This window comes from Narcine bancroftii, chromosome 5 (genome assembly GCF_036971445.1).
Source record: "Narcine bancroftii isolate sNarBan1 chromosome 5, sNarBan1.hap1, whole genome shotgun sequence".
Taxonomy (NCBI): Eukaryota; Metazoa; Chordata; class Chondrichthyes; order Torpediniformes; family Narcinidae; genus Narcine; species Narcine bancroftii.
In genome coordinates, this window is record NC_091473.1 from 107,408,806 (window position 1) to 107,425,244 (window position 16,439).

General features: G+C 41.3%; 1 protein-coding gene across 1 annotated transcript in view; it reads right to left on the bottom strand.

Moving 5' to 3' along the window:
* Positions 1–16,439, bottom strand: part of LOC138763835 (ras-related protein Rab-3B-like) — a 131,437-nt gene that overhangs the window by 21,865 nt on the left and 93,133 nt on the right. The window contains exon 3 of the mRNA XM_069938657.1: positions 4,482–4,600. Coding sequence (XP_069794758.1) covers positions 4,482–4,600 — 119 coding nt within the window. The remainder of the gene's footprint in view (positions 1–4,481; positions 4,601–16,439) is intronic.

Sequence of the window (16,439 nt, forward strand, 5' to 3'; positions counted from 1 at the left end):
CTCCTTAGTTTGCGCACTGCACACTTTTGTTTGGCTCAGAGAGCCATTTTTGCAGTCGGGGGGGTCGCAACTCTGCAGGTCCGACACCAACCTCGGAGATCGGGAGCTCTTCTCCCTGTTTCTTCATGCAGGTAAGGCCTTCTCCTTTCTTTTCCAGCGTCTTTTCTTCTTTTTTTCCTGTTGTTTTTACTTGTTCCTTCTTGGGTGCCATTTTCTTTCTTTTCTCTACAAATTTTTCTTTTATTTCTTATCTTTTGTATTTATTGAACTTTGTCTTTTCTTCACTTTTTTTCTTCTTTTCTGGAGAGGGCTGGTATTCCCCTACCGGCTACCACTCCATCACGTGACTCCTCCCCCTCTTGACATTATTAAACATGAATGTGACCGAGTGCTGGTCAGTTTGGAGCATAAATTTCCAACCATCCAGGTAGTGCCTCCAGTGCCTCACAGCTTCTATAATGGCTTGAGCCTCCTTCTCCACCAATGGGTTCCGGAGCTCGTGGCCTTGTAATGTCCGAGAAAGAAATGCAACCAGCCTGCCCGCCTGGTTGAGGGTAGCGGCCAGGGCTTCATCCAAAGCATCACTTTCCACTTGGAAATGTACATTCTCATCCACCATGTGCATGGTGGCTTTCACAATGTGATTCTGGAGGTAGTTAAAAGCTGTTTGGGCTTCAGCCGAGAGGGGGAAATTAGTGGCTTTTAAGAGAGAGTGAACCTTATCAGCATATTGAAGTATCCACTGGGCGTAATATAAGAAAAACTCCAGGCATCCCCTCAAAGCCTTTGTGGTCCTGGAGATGGGGAGCTCTAACAGGTGGCACATCCTATCGGGATCGGGGTCAATTATGCCATTCTCTACCACGTAGCCAAGGATAGTCAGACGTTTAGTCCTGAACACACACCTGTCAGAGGTTCTGTGAGGTTCAGGGCTTTTGCCGTGTGGAGAAAACTCTGGAGGTTGGCATCATGGTCTTCCATGATGTGGCCACAAATGGTGATATTATCGAGGTAGGGGAAGGTAGCCTTCAACCCATACTCATCAACCATTCTGTCCATCTGCCTCTGCAAGATATAAACCCATTAGTGATACCGAAAGGGACCCTCTGGAATTGATTAAGACAACCATTAGCCTCAAATGCAGAATATAGACGATCCTCGGAATGTATTGGCAACTGGTGACAAACAACTTTCAGCTCGATAGGCAAATAGTCCCGGTACTGCGCAATATCATTCATCATGTCTGCAATTCGGGGGGGGGGGGGGGGGGGGGGGGTAAGTGTCCAGGAGTGTGTATCGATTAATAGTTTGGCTACAGTCAATTACTAGCCTGGACTTGTTTTCCCCTTTTACCACTACCACTTGCGCTCTCCACAGGCTGGTGGCTAGGTTTGATGATACCTTCATTGAGTAGACATTGTGTCTCAGATTTTATGAAATCTTGGGGTCTGCTCTGCTGTAACTCCTGCTCTTGGTAGCAATAGGTTTGCAGTCTGGGGACAGATTCAGGAAGAGAGGTGGGGGGGGGGTCGATATTCAGTGTAGAGAAGCTGGATGTTGGTTCTAATTTTAGAGGCCCTCCATTCTGAACCCTTACAGGGGGAGGGGTCCAAATATTCCAAGGTCATGCTGTTAAAGTGACACAGGAAGTCGAGACCCAACAGCATCAGAGCACACAATTCATCAAGTACATACAGGTGTATTTTCCAACAACAACAAATGTACTATACAATGTTCTTGAATACAGGTAGAGTGCGAACGAGATGCAAGGAAAATATGATAATTGGGAGGATACACTTTTAGGTTGTATTCTTGTACAGTCCGTGAGTCTATGAAGCTTTCAGTGGAGCCTGTGTCCATTAGGCATTTAGTGGAATGTCCATTTACCTTCACAGTCACTACAGAGTTGCTGAACTGGTGCAGTCTGTCCTGATCTAGAACCATTGAGGCTAGAACTCTGGAGACTCTGTACTCCTCACTCGAGTGGCCCCCACCATCCTGGGTTACCCCCAGGTAAGATGGCGTCCACCTCGTGGCACAGCAAGATGGCCGCCCTTCTTCCTCCTCTGACGATGAGAGTGCTGAGTTTGAATGAGTCACGGCAAGATGGCAACCAAGTCTTTTCGTGACATTTTTCCTTCAACGTGCAGTGCAGCAAGTGGGTTCAGGCAAATTTGGGGCTGACAGCTTGGGGCTGGAATCGGATCTGGGAGTGGTGCAGTCCATGGACTTCCCCGGGCTTCCCCTCGCATGGCAAACCCTCACCCAATGTCCTTTCTTGCTACAGCTGGAGCAAACTGTGTCTTTAGCAGGGCAACAAGATTGGGAGTGCTGGTTCTTGCCACAGAAAAAAGCACTCCCTAGTGCAGGAGAGCTCCTTCGCATGGGAAGCGGCAGCTGTTAAGGCAAGGGTAGTTGGAGCAGCCGGTCCTCGGAAGGAGTCTCCTGGGTGAACGAGCTCGCTAGCTTTGCAGTCATCGTTTTCGAGCTTGACAGGTTCCAGCGACTTGGCCAGTTCAACATGGCTAGCCGGGTCCTTCTTACCTGACTTGAGCAGTCACTGCCTCATGTCCCTCAAGTGGACCCCTGCAACTAGAATGTCCTGGATCTATTCTTCCTCATGAACACGGCTCATAGCCACTTTGTACGTGCACTTCTTGGCAAGTGTCCTCAGATCCAGCAGGTAGTCATTGATGGTCTCTGCTGGCCTTTGGCAATGTAGAACGAGTCGGTGCCTCACAAGGACCTTGTTTTGCAACTTCAGGTACTGAGCTTTCAAAGCCTTGATGGCAGCATCATATGTAGAGCAGTCCCTGATGACTGCATACCCTTTCATTCCTACCTCGAAACGAGTGTGGACCTCCTGAGTTTATCATTGTGGAAGATGTCTCTGGTCGCGTTCAGGTAAGCCTGGAAGCAGTCTAGACAGTATGTGAACACTCATCAGCCGTGTCAGGGGACAGAGGGTCTGTCAACAGCATATCTGACTTAAGCAGCACTTCCATCTTCTAGGGAATTAGCTAATAAAATTGTAGCATGAATAAAAGCTTCAGGACTGGAAGGAGAACATATGCTTTTATTAGCTTATAACTGAGGGTAGGGTCTTACAGTGGTCTTCAGAAGGGCTCGGGGTTTAGGCAGGAAATCAGGGTTTTATATGGGTCGATGGGGGTGAAGCCAGCCATCAGTACATCACCCCATCAGTGAATCTCAGTTCACTGCACTTATGTTGCTTGCTTATATCCTGATGTTAAGGTCTCTTCCTGTCCAGTCACATTTTCTAAATGATGGCGGGCATTTTGTTAGGCTTGCACATAGATTACCCACTGTGAGACAAAATTGGGTTTAGATTGGAAGATATATCTCAAAGCATTTTATAAAAATTAATTTACTTTGAAGTGTGCACATCTTTAAAAGTCAAATGATTCCTGTGATTTATCACCAGCATTCTGTTGTGCCATGACATTTAGTAAATCATATGTCAGGAGTACTCACATTTACTAAAACTATCAACTTCACCATATGGATACAGATTTTTGATAAACAGACTGTGTGGGACTGCTCAAAAGAAATAACAATCAATATCTCTACATCAAAACCACAACAGCCACAGTTCAAAGGACCAACATGTGGATCTGAGGGAAGGTTACACATTTGAGCTCTCAGATTAAATACAAAGGACAAAATCCCGTGGTGTCAGGAACTCAGTAAGCATGTACTCCGCAGGGGAGGTATCCAGCTATAAAGAAATTCTATTTACTAAAATGAAATGGCTGCTTTTAAATTAACCAACAAAATTAATCTAATTATTATTCACTTTTGAAGGTCAGTAAAGTAACAGAGCTGTTGCTTCACATTTCCAGTATTCCAGATTCAGTCCTGACCAGTGCATTCTGCGTGGAGTCGGCAAGATGTTTTTTAAAAGTCGAGTTAGGGTTTCTCTGTGTGCTGCACTTCCTCCATCATCCCAAACTTGTGGTATGTTAATTGTTCCAAGTGCATATGTGAGTCTGGGGGGAGCTGAGGAAAATGTAGGGAGAATAAAACAAGATTAATGTTGGATTAGTAAATGGGTGTGCTGAAGGGTTTGTTTCTGTGCTTTAAAACTGAAAGAAGCAGTTCCATTCAATTCTGCATGGATTCACTGGGAAAGGAAATTAATAATATGAGGAATAATTTTCCTCTTCCTTCTCAGAAATGCTGTACCCATACCTTAAATTAAATAAACTAATTCCAGAAAGATCTTCCAGTGTCCTGTCAGAATCAGACAGCCTTTAAATCACTTGGGCTTTCTTTGGCAATGAAAGTGAGCTGTTTCAATTGATGGAAAATTCAAGAGCAACATTTCTATTGTTTTTTAAGAAATTCAACAGCAATGTTAATGAGCACTATTTGTTCTCAGGAATGACTAATAAAAATCAATTGATTAAACAAAAATGAATGCATTGATAGAATGATGACAGAATATAAATGCAACTCACCAATCTTGCACTGCATTAAAAGATACTTCATTGGTAATATCATACATAAGTATGAAGCCCATGGCTCCTCTGTAATAAGCAGTTGTAATAGTTCTGTATCGCTCTTGACCAGCTGTGTCCTATAAAACAAAACCCTTGTTTACACATGAAGAGATGAACAAAAAGAAACCAGCATCTGAGTTGCTGGCTAACAAATTAGTAAAGCAAATGGAATCTGTGATAATCAGTTCTTGCATTAGTTTGACTATGGTAAATAGAGCATGGAGGAAATGGAAATCAAGACAGCTCCAAATGAAGGCAGCTGGAATAAATCTTAATTTAATATCATTAAGGATCAGCATGTCAAAATTCAACATTCAAAAGTATATTTTTAAAATCACCACTTAAAAAACAAGAACACAACAGCAAATTGATTGGAAATTATCTGGAATGGAGGGCTGCAATAAGAAAAATGGGGAAGACTGGGTTTATTCCCACTGGTATATAGAAATCTGAGTGGTGACATGTAAGAGATTAACTTATCAGGGGCATAATATTGGATAGAATAGGTAGTCAGAATTGTTTCTACAAAGCAGAGGAGTCTGGATTGAGGTGAGAGCAAGAAATATAAAGCCCTGATGGATAATTTTTCGTGCAGAGTGAAGGGTATTTAAAATTGTCTGACATTCCATTTATAATTATTTTTTAAATTTGTCTCACAATAAACTACATTTCCCTTTTTGCTGTCCACTGCAAATTTCATACTTTAGTCATTTGATAAGTCCAGATAATTGATTATTTGCGAAGAGTAGGATACAACCTAGTCTAACTGAGATCACCAAATGAGCCTGGATCATTTCTGGTCTATCATTTGTTCTACCTTTGATCGCAAAATTTTTAGTGTTAGTGTTCAAAGGGACAACCTTGAATGCAGGACCACAGGCAATTAGCAAGGAAATAATTATTTCTTGCATTAAATCTTAGCAGAACTATGAATAATATTTTATAATTAAGATCCCAACTTCAAATAATCTCTGAACAGTGCAGCATACATTATCAGAACAAAGATAAAAATGATAAACATTGATCAGGTCTCATTCAAACAGGCCTCGATTGTACCAGTACCCAAGAAGTGTGTGGTAACCTGCCTAAATGACTACCAACTAGTGGCACTCACATCCACAGTGTTGAAGTGTTTTGAGAGGCTGACGTTGAAGCATATCAACTCCTATCTGAGTGGTGACATGGATCCATTCCAATTTGCCTACCGCGACAACAGATCTAAGGCAGATGCCATCTCACTGGTTCCACACAAAGCCATGGAACACCTTGACAGCAAACACACATATATCAGGATGCTCTTTATTGACTACAGTTCAGCATTCAACATCATCATCCCCACAAAACTGATCAGCAAACAGCAAAATCCAACATCTGGGACTCAACACCCCACTGTATAAATGGATCTGGATTTTGTCACACCCAGACCACAAGCAGTGAGGATTGGCAAGAACATCTCCTCCACTATCTCCATCAGTACCAGAGCACTGCAGGGCTACATTTTCAGCCCCTACTGTACTCACTTTACATATATTACTGTGTGTCTTGGTACGACAATGACACCATCTTATATTTGCTGACCATGGTAGTGGGTTGTATAAAAAGGGGGAAACTTCAGCATGCAGGAGGGAGATTGAAAACTTGGCTGAATGGTGTATTCATAACAACCTTGAACTCAATGTCACCAAAACCAAGGAGCTGATTGTGGACTTCAGGAAGGGAAAGCAAGAGGTATACAATCCAATGATCACTGGGAGATCAGAGGTGGAGAGGGTGAGCAAATATAAATTCCTTTTACTCAATATCTCAGAGGGCCTTTCCTCAACCCAACAGACTAATATCATTGTGAAGAAAGCATGTCAGTGCCTCTACTTCCTCAGGAGTATGTGGAGGTTTGGTATGACAACAGAAACCCTGGCAAATTTCTACAGATATTTGGTGGAAAGTGTGCTGACCGGCTGCATCATGGTCTGGTATGGAGACACCAATACTTCTGAGCGTAAAGCCATCCAAAAGGTATTCGACACAGCCTAAGTCATCACAGGTAAAACCCTCCCCACCATCAAGAACATCTACAGGGAACGCTGCTGTCAGACAGCAGCAGCAATCATCAGGATCCATACCAACCAGCACATGCTCTGTTCTCGCTGCTGCCATCAGGAAAGAGGTATCGGTGCCATAACACTCATACCATCAAGTTCAGGTACAGCTGCTACCCCTCCACCATCAGACTCCTCAACAACAAACTCAAACAGGGGCTCATTTAAGGACTCTTACTTCGCACATTATTTATTACTGAGTATCTTTTTCTGCATTGCACACTTCATTCACCTTTGTTTACATTTCTATCTTTTGTATATGTATCTTGAAGCCTTCTTGAATACAGTTTTTTTGCACAACTGCTAAGTAGAAAATCTGCCTGGCCAGCAGGGACAAGGATCTCAGAGTTAGATGTGATGTCCTAAGACATAGGAGAAGAAATAGGTTATTCAGCGCATCGAGTCTGTCCTGCTATTTAATCATGAATTGATCCATTTTCTCACTCAGCCCCACTACCCAAACTTCTCCCCATAACCTTTGATGCCTTGGCTAATCAAGAACCTATCAATCTCTGTCTTAAATGACCTGGCCTCCACAACTGCCTATGGCAACAAATTCCACAGATTTACTATGCTCTGGCTGAAGAAATTCCTACGCTTTTTTGTTCTTAGCTGGCGTGCTTCAATCCTGAAGTTGCTCCCCTTTGTCTTGGACTCCCACCATGGAAACAACCTTTCTATATCTACTCTGACCATGCCTTTCAACATTCAAAATGTTTCAATGAGATCTCTCCCTCATTTTTTAAAATTCCAATGAATACAGGCCAAGAGCTGTCAAATGCTCCTCATATGATAATCTTTCCATTCCCAGAATCATCCCAGTAAACCTCCGAGTCCTCTCCCATGTCAGCACATCTTTTCTTAAATGAGGAGCAAAAATTGCTCACAATATCCCGTGAGGTCTCACCCTTATAAAGCCTCAATATCACATCCCTGCTCTCATATTCTATTCCTCTCAAAAGAAATACGAGCATTGCATTTGCCTTCTTCACTATGGTCTCAACATCGCAGTTTATCCTCCCATCTAAAAATATAGTCTGCTCATTTATTTTTTCTACTGAATTGCATGACCATACACTTTGCACATTATATTTCATTTGTCACTTCTCTGCACTTTTTCCAGGCCTGTCTAGATCCTTCTGTAGCCTCCCTGTTTTCTCAACACTATCTCTCCTCCAACTACCTTCATACCATCTACAAACTTGGCTACAAAGCTATTCATTCCATGATCCAAATCATTAATGTACAACAGGGGTTGCCAACCTTTTAATTTTTAATTTAGACATACAGCACGGTAACAGGCCATTTCACCCCCCCAAGTCTATGCCGTCCAATTAATCTACAGCCCTGGGATGTACTCATAGGCTGAAATGGCCTGTTATCGTGCTGTATGTCTAAATTAAAAATTAAAAGGTTGGCAACCCCTGATTATTCAACATAAAAAGAAGCGGCCCCAACACTACTCGCACCTGGCAACCAATCAGAATATGATCCTTGTACTCTCTTGCTTCCTGCTAATCAGCTAATGCCTACCCATGCTAATATGTTTCCTGTTGTATCAGGGGTTCTTATCTTGTTAAGTAGCCTCATGTGTAGGACCTTGTCAAATGCCTTCTGAAAATCCAAATACCTGTACATAATATCCACTAATCTCCCTTACCCAGCCTGCTTGTCAATTCCTCAAAGAATTCCAATAGATTTGACAAACAAGACCTTCCCTCAAAGAAACCATGCTGGCTTTGGTCTATCCTGCCATGCGCCTCCAAGTACTCCATTACCTCATCCTTTACAATCAATTCCAACATCTTCCCAACCACAGATGTTAGGCTAACAGGCTTATAATTTCTTATCTGCTGCCTCCCTTCCTTCTTGAGCAGAGGAATGACATTTGTGATTTTCCAGTCCTGCAGAACCATGCCAGGATCTATTAATTCCTGAATGATCTTCACCAATGCCTCCACAATCCCTATCGCTACCTCTTTCAGGACCCAAGGGTGAAATCCATCTGACCGGGAGACTTATCCTCCATTAGACCATTCAGCTTTCTGAGCACCTTCTCCCTTGAAATAGTAGCTGCACTCACTTCCCTTCCCTGAAATCCTTCGGTATCTGGCACACTGCTAGTGTATCCCACAGTGAAGACTGATGCAAAATACTCATTTAGTTCCTCTGCCATCTCCTTGTCTCTCATTATTATTTTTCCACAGCACAATACAGGCCCTTCGGCTTAATGTTTTGCCAACCAATATATTCCTTTAAAAAAGTATAAAATCCTCCTTACCCTGTAACCCTCTATTTTTATTCCATCTATGAGCCTCTTAAATGCCCCTTATATTTCAACCTCCACCACCATCCCTGGCAAGGCATTCCAGACACCCACAACTCTCTATGTAAAAAACTTACCCCTGATGTCTCCCTAAAACTTAAACTTCCCTCCCTTCTCTTTGTACTTATGTCCTCTGGTGTTTTCTATTCCTGCCCTGGGAAACAGGTGCTAACTGTCCATCTTATCCATGACTCTCAGAATCTTGTAGACCTCTATTAACTCTCCTCTCATCCTTCTACACACTAAAGAGAAAAGTCACATTTTGCCAACCTTACCTCCTAAGATTTATTTTCCAAATCAGAAACACCTGGGTAAATCTCCTCTGCACCCTCTTCACAGCTACCACATCCTTCCTATAATGAAGTGATCAGAACTGAACACTATACTCTAAATGTAGTCTCACGTGAGATTTGTGTAGTTGCAACATGACCCCTCTACTCTTGAACTCAATCCCTATTAAGGGAGTTCAGCATCCCAGATGTCTTCTTAACTATCCTATCAACCTGTGCAGCAACCTTGATGGATGTACGGATTTGGACCCCAAGTTCCCTCTGTTCATCCACCCTCTTAAGTAACTGACCATTAATCCTGTACTCAGCCTTCTGGTTTGTCCTTCCAAAATGCATCACCTCACCAGATTGAACTCCATCTGCCACTTCTCACCCAACTCTGTATCCTAACTATATCCTCTTGTAACCTTCAACAAATTTCAGCACCATCCACAACTCCTTCAACCTTTGTATCATCGGAAAACGTACTGACCCATCCTTCTGCCTCTTCGTCCAGGTCATTTATAAAAATCACAAAGAGCAGGGGTCCCAGAGCAGATCCATGCAGAACTCCACTGGTCATTGACCTCCAGGTAGAATACCCTTCCACTACTACTCTCTGCCTTCTACCTGCAAGCTAATATTTTATCCACACAGCCAAGATTCCATGAATCCCGTGCCTCATGACTTTCTGAATGAGTCTCTCATGGGGGACCTTGTCAATTGCCTTATTAAAATCCATATAAACCTCTTCTACTTCCCTACCCTCATCAATTTCTTTTGTTACCACCTCAAAAAACTCAATTAGGCTCATGAGGCATGACCTCCCTTCACAAAGCCATGCTGACTATATCTATTTACTTTCACCTTTCTTTTATTCTTCATATACTTGAAGAACCTTTTTGAATCCTCTTTGATATTATTTGCTTGCCTACTTTCATACTTCATCTTTTCCCTCTATGATTATTTTTAGTTACCCTGTGTACGTTTTAAAAAATTTCCCATTCCTCTATCTTTCCACTCATTTTTGCTTCCTTGTATGCCCTCTTTTTTGTTTTCACTTTGGCTTTGACTTCCCTTGTCAGTCACAGTTGTGACATTTTTCCATTCGAATATTTCCAGTTTTTTTGGTATCTATCTTACACCTTCCCCATTTATTGCAGCAACTCCATCCATTGCTGATCTGCCATCTTCCCTACTAGTGCTTCCTCCCAGTCTACTTTGGCCAGTTTCTCTTGCATGTCACTGTAATTCCAACACATCCAATTTTATTTTCTCCTTGTTAAAACTCAAATTGAGCTCAATCATATTGTGATCACTGCCCTGTAATGTTTCCTTTACACCAAGCTCTCTAATCACCTCAGGTGCATGACACAACACCTAATCCAGTACAGCCGATCCCCTCAAAGGCTCATAAACAAGCTGCTCTAAAAACCATCTCATAGACTTTCTACAAAAATCTCTCTTGAGATCCAGTTCAAACCTGGTTTCCCCAATCTACTTGCATGTTAAAATCCCCCATGACTACCATAACATTGCCCTTCTGACACGCCTTTTCTATCTGCTGTTGCAATTTGTTGTCTACATCGTGGCTACTGTTTGGAGGTCTGTTTATAACAGCCAACAATGTCTTTTTACCCTTACCATTTCCTAACTCAACTTGTCATGTATGTACTCTGACAATAACTCTAAACTTTGAACTCTAAGCAACCAATGAAAAATTTATTTATTGCCTCAACATTTAGAGGAATTGTTTTGAACTGGCTACTTAGTTCCTCTTTAAAATACTTAACTTTAGGGATGAAAGTAAGAATGAAATGAGAGGGTGATAGTTTGTTAATTAGTACAAATTGTTGAAGAGCTGAAAATTAACAGCAGTCGTGTAAACGTCTTCTGGTGAGAATTTTTTAAATTATGTAATGATGTTTTAAATTTCCTTATCCATTATTCCTGATGCATCTGTTTCCTGATGATAACAATTTAGCCAAATCACTCCTGTGTTGAGCCACAAGCTGTCTGACTGTCACTAGGGGAACTGACTAGAATAAACCATTTTCCGTACACAAACAGAGCCTTTGTCTTCAAAATTAAAATTTTTCTTTACATAAAAGGTCTTGATCAAATAGCAATGGAATAGAATGCAGTTTTTGCACGAATTCTTTGACAAGTGTGTTTATCTTTGAATCTCGATTCTGAGAAAGAATCCACAACTAATATTTCCAATCTCCAACATTGGCTACTTTTTCTGATTTGTTGCTTTCTTTTCTTGAATTTTCAACAAACATTTCAGATTTCACTCTTGGGTTTTCATTTTTGTTGTTGGTCCAATTTTAATCATTTTTGGAAAACATTTTTTTTTTTCTTTTTTTTTCTTTGGCTTGGCTTCGCGGACGAAGATTTATGGAGGGGGTAAAAAGTCCACGTCAGCTGCAGGCTCGTTTGTGGCTGACAAGTCCGATGCGGGACAGGCAGACACGGTTGCAGCGGAAAATTGGTTGGTTGGGGTTGGGTGTTGGGTGTTGGGTTTTTACTCCTTTGCCTTTTGTCAGTGAGGTGGGCTCTGCGGTCTTCTTCAAAGGAGGTTGCTGCCCGCCAAACTGTGAGGCGCCAAGATGCACGGTTTGAGGCGTTATCAGCCCACTGGCGGTGGTCAATGTGGCAGGCACCAAGAGATTTCTTTAGGCAGTCCTTGTACCTTTTCTTTGGTGCACCTCTGTCACGGTGGCCAGTGGAGAGCTCGCCATATAACACGATCTTGGGAAGGCGATGGTCCTCCATTCTGGAGACGTGACCCATCCAGCGCAGCTGGATCTTCAGCAGCGTGGACTCGATGCTGTCGAAAGAATCCACAACTAATATTTCCAATCTCCAGCATTGGCTACTTTTTCTGATTTGTTGCTTTCTTTTCTTGAATTTTCAACAAACATTTCAGATTTCACTCTTGGGTTTTCATTTTTGTTGTTGGTCCAATTTTAATCATTTTTGGAAAACATTACTTACCAATCTAACCTCTGGAATTGAATCTATACATACATTCCTTACATATGTATCCATATTCAGGGCAGAGCCCACACTGTATGTTGCATTCTTCTACATTTGATTCTGCATCTCAGTTAAGGTCTTGGAGAAGGTATGGATCAACTTAATCTTCCACATTCATTTTTTATTGAAGATTGAAACACAGGCCAGTGACATAAAAACCTCAAAAACCTATGCAACTGGGTGTCACGGTTGGTGTGGCGGTTAGTGCAACACCTTTACAGTATCAGCAATCAGGACTGGGGTTCGAATCCTGTAAGGAGTTTGTACATTCTCCCTGTGTCTGCATGGGTTTTCCCAGGGGACTCCGGTTTCCTCCTGCCAATCAAAACATACCGGGGGTGTAGGTTAATTGGGCGAACGGACTCATGGGCCGAAAGGCCTGTTATCGTGCTGTATGTCTAAATTTAAGTTTAAAGCTTAAAATTAATTGAATAGTAATCAACAATGATATAAAGCTTGTGAAATAAATAAATCAGTCCATGTACTCATTCATCAGGTTATACTGTCTGAGCATTGTTTTTGATATAGATAACTTTAGCCCAGTGGTTTAACCACTATGTTAAAATAAAATAAAAAGAAATTTGATTTGAATATGCCACGGAAAGTCTGGGCATATCAATGAGCTAAACAATCAAGACAAAACTGCATTATTGAGGGGAAAGCAGGCAAATCGTCCCCTTTTCCTGATTACAACATTTTTAGAAAGGTCAGGGGAGAGAAAAGAGGTGGCATCATAGAATTAAAATATAGTTCTAGGTCAGAATTAGAAATTATCATGGGGGGGAAAAAAAATTCTGTCTGAGTTATGCAGGCTCTGTGCCAGACACAAAAAGACAAATCCTTTCAAGAAGCATCCAATTACATTTCAGCAAGGCTGCAAAATTATCCAGAAATTGTTGTTATAACTTAACAGCACCTCATAGCCTGAATATGCCTGAGGTCGTCTGATTTCGGAAGCTAAGGCTCAGGACTGGTCAGTACTTGAAGGGGTGGTCGCCTTGGAACACCAGGTGCTGTAGGTTTCTGTGAGGGGCGCTGGACAAAGTGGTGACTCTCTGTCTGCCTTACGGTAGACAACAGTTAAAGCATTTCATATACGTTACATTCTAAATGTAGAATTACGTGACAATAACGGAACCTCTTCTCATTAAGTTATGCAGAATGGAAACAGGCTTTCCAGCCCAATTCATCCATGCATCCCTGATTGAATCCCATTTCCCTAGCTTTGGCCCATATTCCTCTGGACCTTACTTATTCATGAACCTGTCTAGATATCTTTTAAACAGTTGTTCCTGCCTCTGGCAACTTGTCACTTATATCCATCATAATCTATATGAAAATCTTGTCCTTCAGGTCCCCTTTAAATCATTCCCCTCACCTCAATCCCAATACCTCTACCTTTAAACTGACCATTCCATATTATCTATGTCCTTCGTGCTTTTTAAATCTTGATAAGGTCACCCCTTTGCCTCCTCCGCTCCAGGTGATTAAAGTCCCAGCCTATCCAGTCTCTCCCTATACCTCAAGCACTCCATTCCTGGAAGCATCCTTATAAGTCTTCTCTGCACCCTCTCTAACGTAATCACATCATTTTAATAGGATAATGACCAAAACTGTATGCAATATATACACCAAGTGTAATCTTATTAACATACAACTGTAATGTGAAGTCCTAACTTTTGTACTCAATGCTCTGAATGATGAAGACAAGGATCTTACCACCATGTCTAACTGTGTGGACCATTTCAGGGGACAATATATTTGTAATACTAGCTCTCTGTTCTACAACATGTCCCCAGCCCTTCCATTCATTGTGTCCTACCCTCATTTAACTTCCAAAAATGTATGTTTGAACTTGACAGAATTAAACTTCATCTGTTATTATGTTTAATTATAAGTAAAGACCATTTTCGATCACATTCTGAATCTTAACAGCAGATGAGAGAACTCAGCATGGAAATCAGAAAGTGACAAAAGGATGTGGAAATGATCCACAATGGATCCTGAATCAAATAAAGATTTCAAGATTCATCTGATATAGAAATAGAACACTACAGCACAGTACTGGCCTTTCAGCCCTCGATGTTGTGCCAACCTATATTCTTACAAAAAAGAATGACACCCTTCATACCTCGTAACCCTCTATTTTTTTAATTTGTCTGTTCATGAGTTTCTTCAATGGCCCTAATGTTTCATCCTCCACCACCACTCCTGGCAAAGTATTACAGGCACCACAGCTCTCAGAGTAAAAAGCTTACTTCTGATGTCTCCCCTAAACTTACAGATGTCCTCTGATGCTGGTAGACCACAGAAACAGAAAAGGACAGTTTTCAAAACTCTGGACCTATAAAATAATGAAACATACACAGAGGCTTATCTAGGGAAAACAGCACCTAAGGCTGTCTACCTTATCTATGCATCAGAATCTTGTAGACCTTTATTAAGTCACCTCTCATCCTTCTTTGCTCTTGAGAGAAAAGTCCTAGCTCTGCTAACCTGGCCTCATAAGACTTGATTTCCAATCCAGGCAAAATCCTGGTGATGTATCATGTAAGCATATCATTTCTGGGGTCTGGACCCAAGATGCTGGTACCTATGCTGGCAGTGGCCTTGAGGGTTTGCAGACTCTGAGGAAGCAGAACACTGGTGCAGGACACCAATAAACAGGGAGAAAACCCATCCCCTTGTGAGAAGGAGAAGCAGAGGAAACAATTCTACAGGACAGTGACCACAGAGGTGGACCAGTGAGGAGCTCTACGGCTGAAGATGGTAGGCTGTTGATGACTCAAGGCAAGGAACCTACGCAGGCTGCAGGCTACTGGTGATTTGCAGTCAAAGGACTCACACCAGACAGCAGACTGCTGGAGACTGGCTCAAAACGGGCTCAAACCTGATCGTGTTGGAGGCTTCAATCTGGAGCTCAGATTGCCGATGGTTTGGGCTGAGGTATATGTGGCTGCAGAGGCTACAGGTATGCTGGAGATGAATCCATAGACACTCGGTGACTTTGAAGGGACTCTCTTTTGCTTCTCTTTCTCTGACTGTAAGAGGATCTGGACAATTTCTGCTAATGGCGAATCTTTGCATGCCTTATGGCAAACTAAAGGCAATTTAGTATAATATTACATCTGTTTTATTACATTACAATGAAAGAATCTTGAATGATACCAATCTACAATGGATCAGATTGCTCTGGACTCAGTCCAAGCCTTCTGAAAACTTCTGCTGTTAGAATTTCCAAATGTGTCTAATGATCAAATAATTGAAATCATTTGAAAAATGTAAATAATTTTTAAAAATCACAAAATTGTTTTAACATTTCAAACTAATGAAACACATTAAATTGAAAACATAAAAACCAAATAAGCCTTCTGAATGAAAGTCGGCAATCCAGTTCAAATGGTTGACTTGGAGCACAGGGTCAGGTATAAAGAGTACCTTATATGTTCAGAAATCCACAGAATGCCCTGGACTTAATCTGGTATGGAAATTCAAAATGTACATTCTGCAGCGAGCTAGCAACCCCTTGTGAAAATGCCCACAAGCTGTTAAAGTGTTCATGCTTATTGTGATAAGTGACCTGGAAGATGGACTCATTACATTGAAATGAGGTATAATAACGTAGTGCAGGGAAAGAATGTGGAGAATATTGCTAGAAAGCAATTAATCAATCATAGATTTGTCTTCCAAACTGCTCTCCATAATTCCACAACATATTACAAATGTCATCAAATACTTGTTTTAAAAAAACATAGTGGTGAACCAGATATTAAAATAAATCTTTTGTTCATTTATCACAAACATTAAACTAAAATGATGCCTTCAACATTCTCATGATGTAGACTTCACACATTTTGACAAATATACTAAATAAATGTGGTTGGTGTCTTCCATCTGCCAGACATTCATTTCCCATCTGACATGGCATCCAGGGTATGAGAACCATTTACAGTATGTCAATCGCAGCCAGTATATAACAAATAGAGATGAAGAAAATATAAATATTTAAATATCATTGAGTAATTATTATTTATTGTCAAATAGCCCAAGGGGTTAAATCTTCAACTTTCATACAAATTTAATTGGCTAAAAAATGTGAAAACATCAGTTTCAGCAGTTTCCAAAATGCAATTAAATCCATTTTATAGGATATCAACTTTACCTAATTAATAGAACACACATA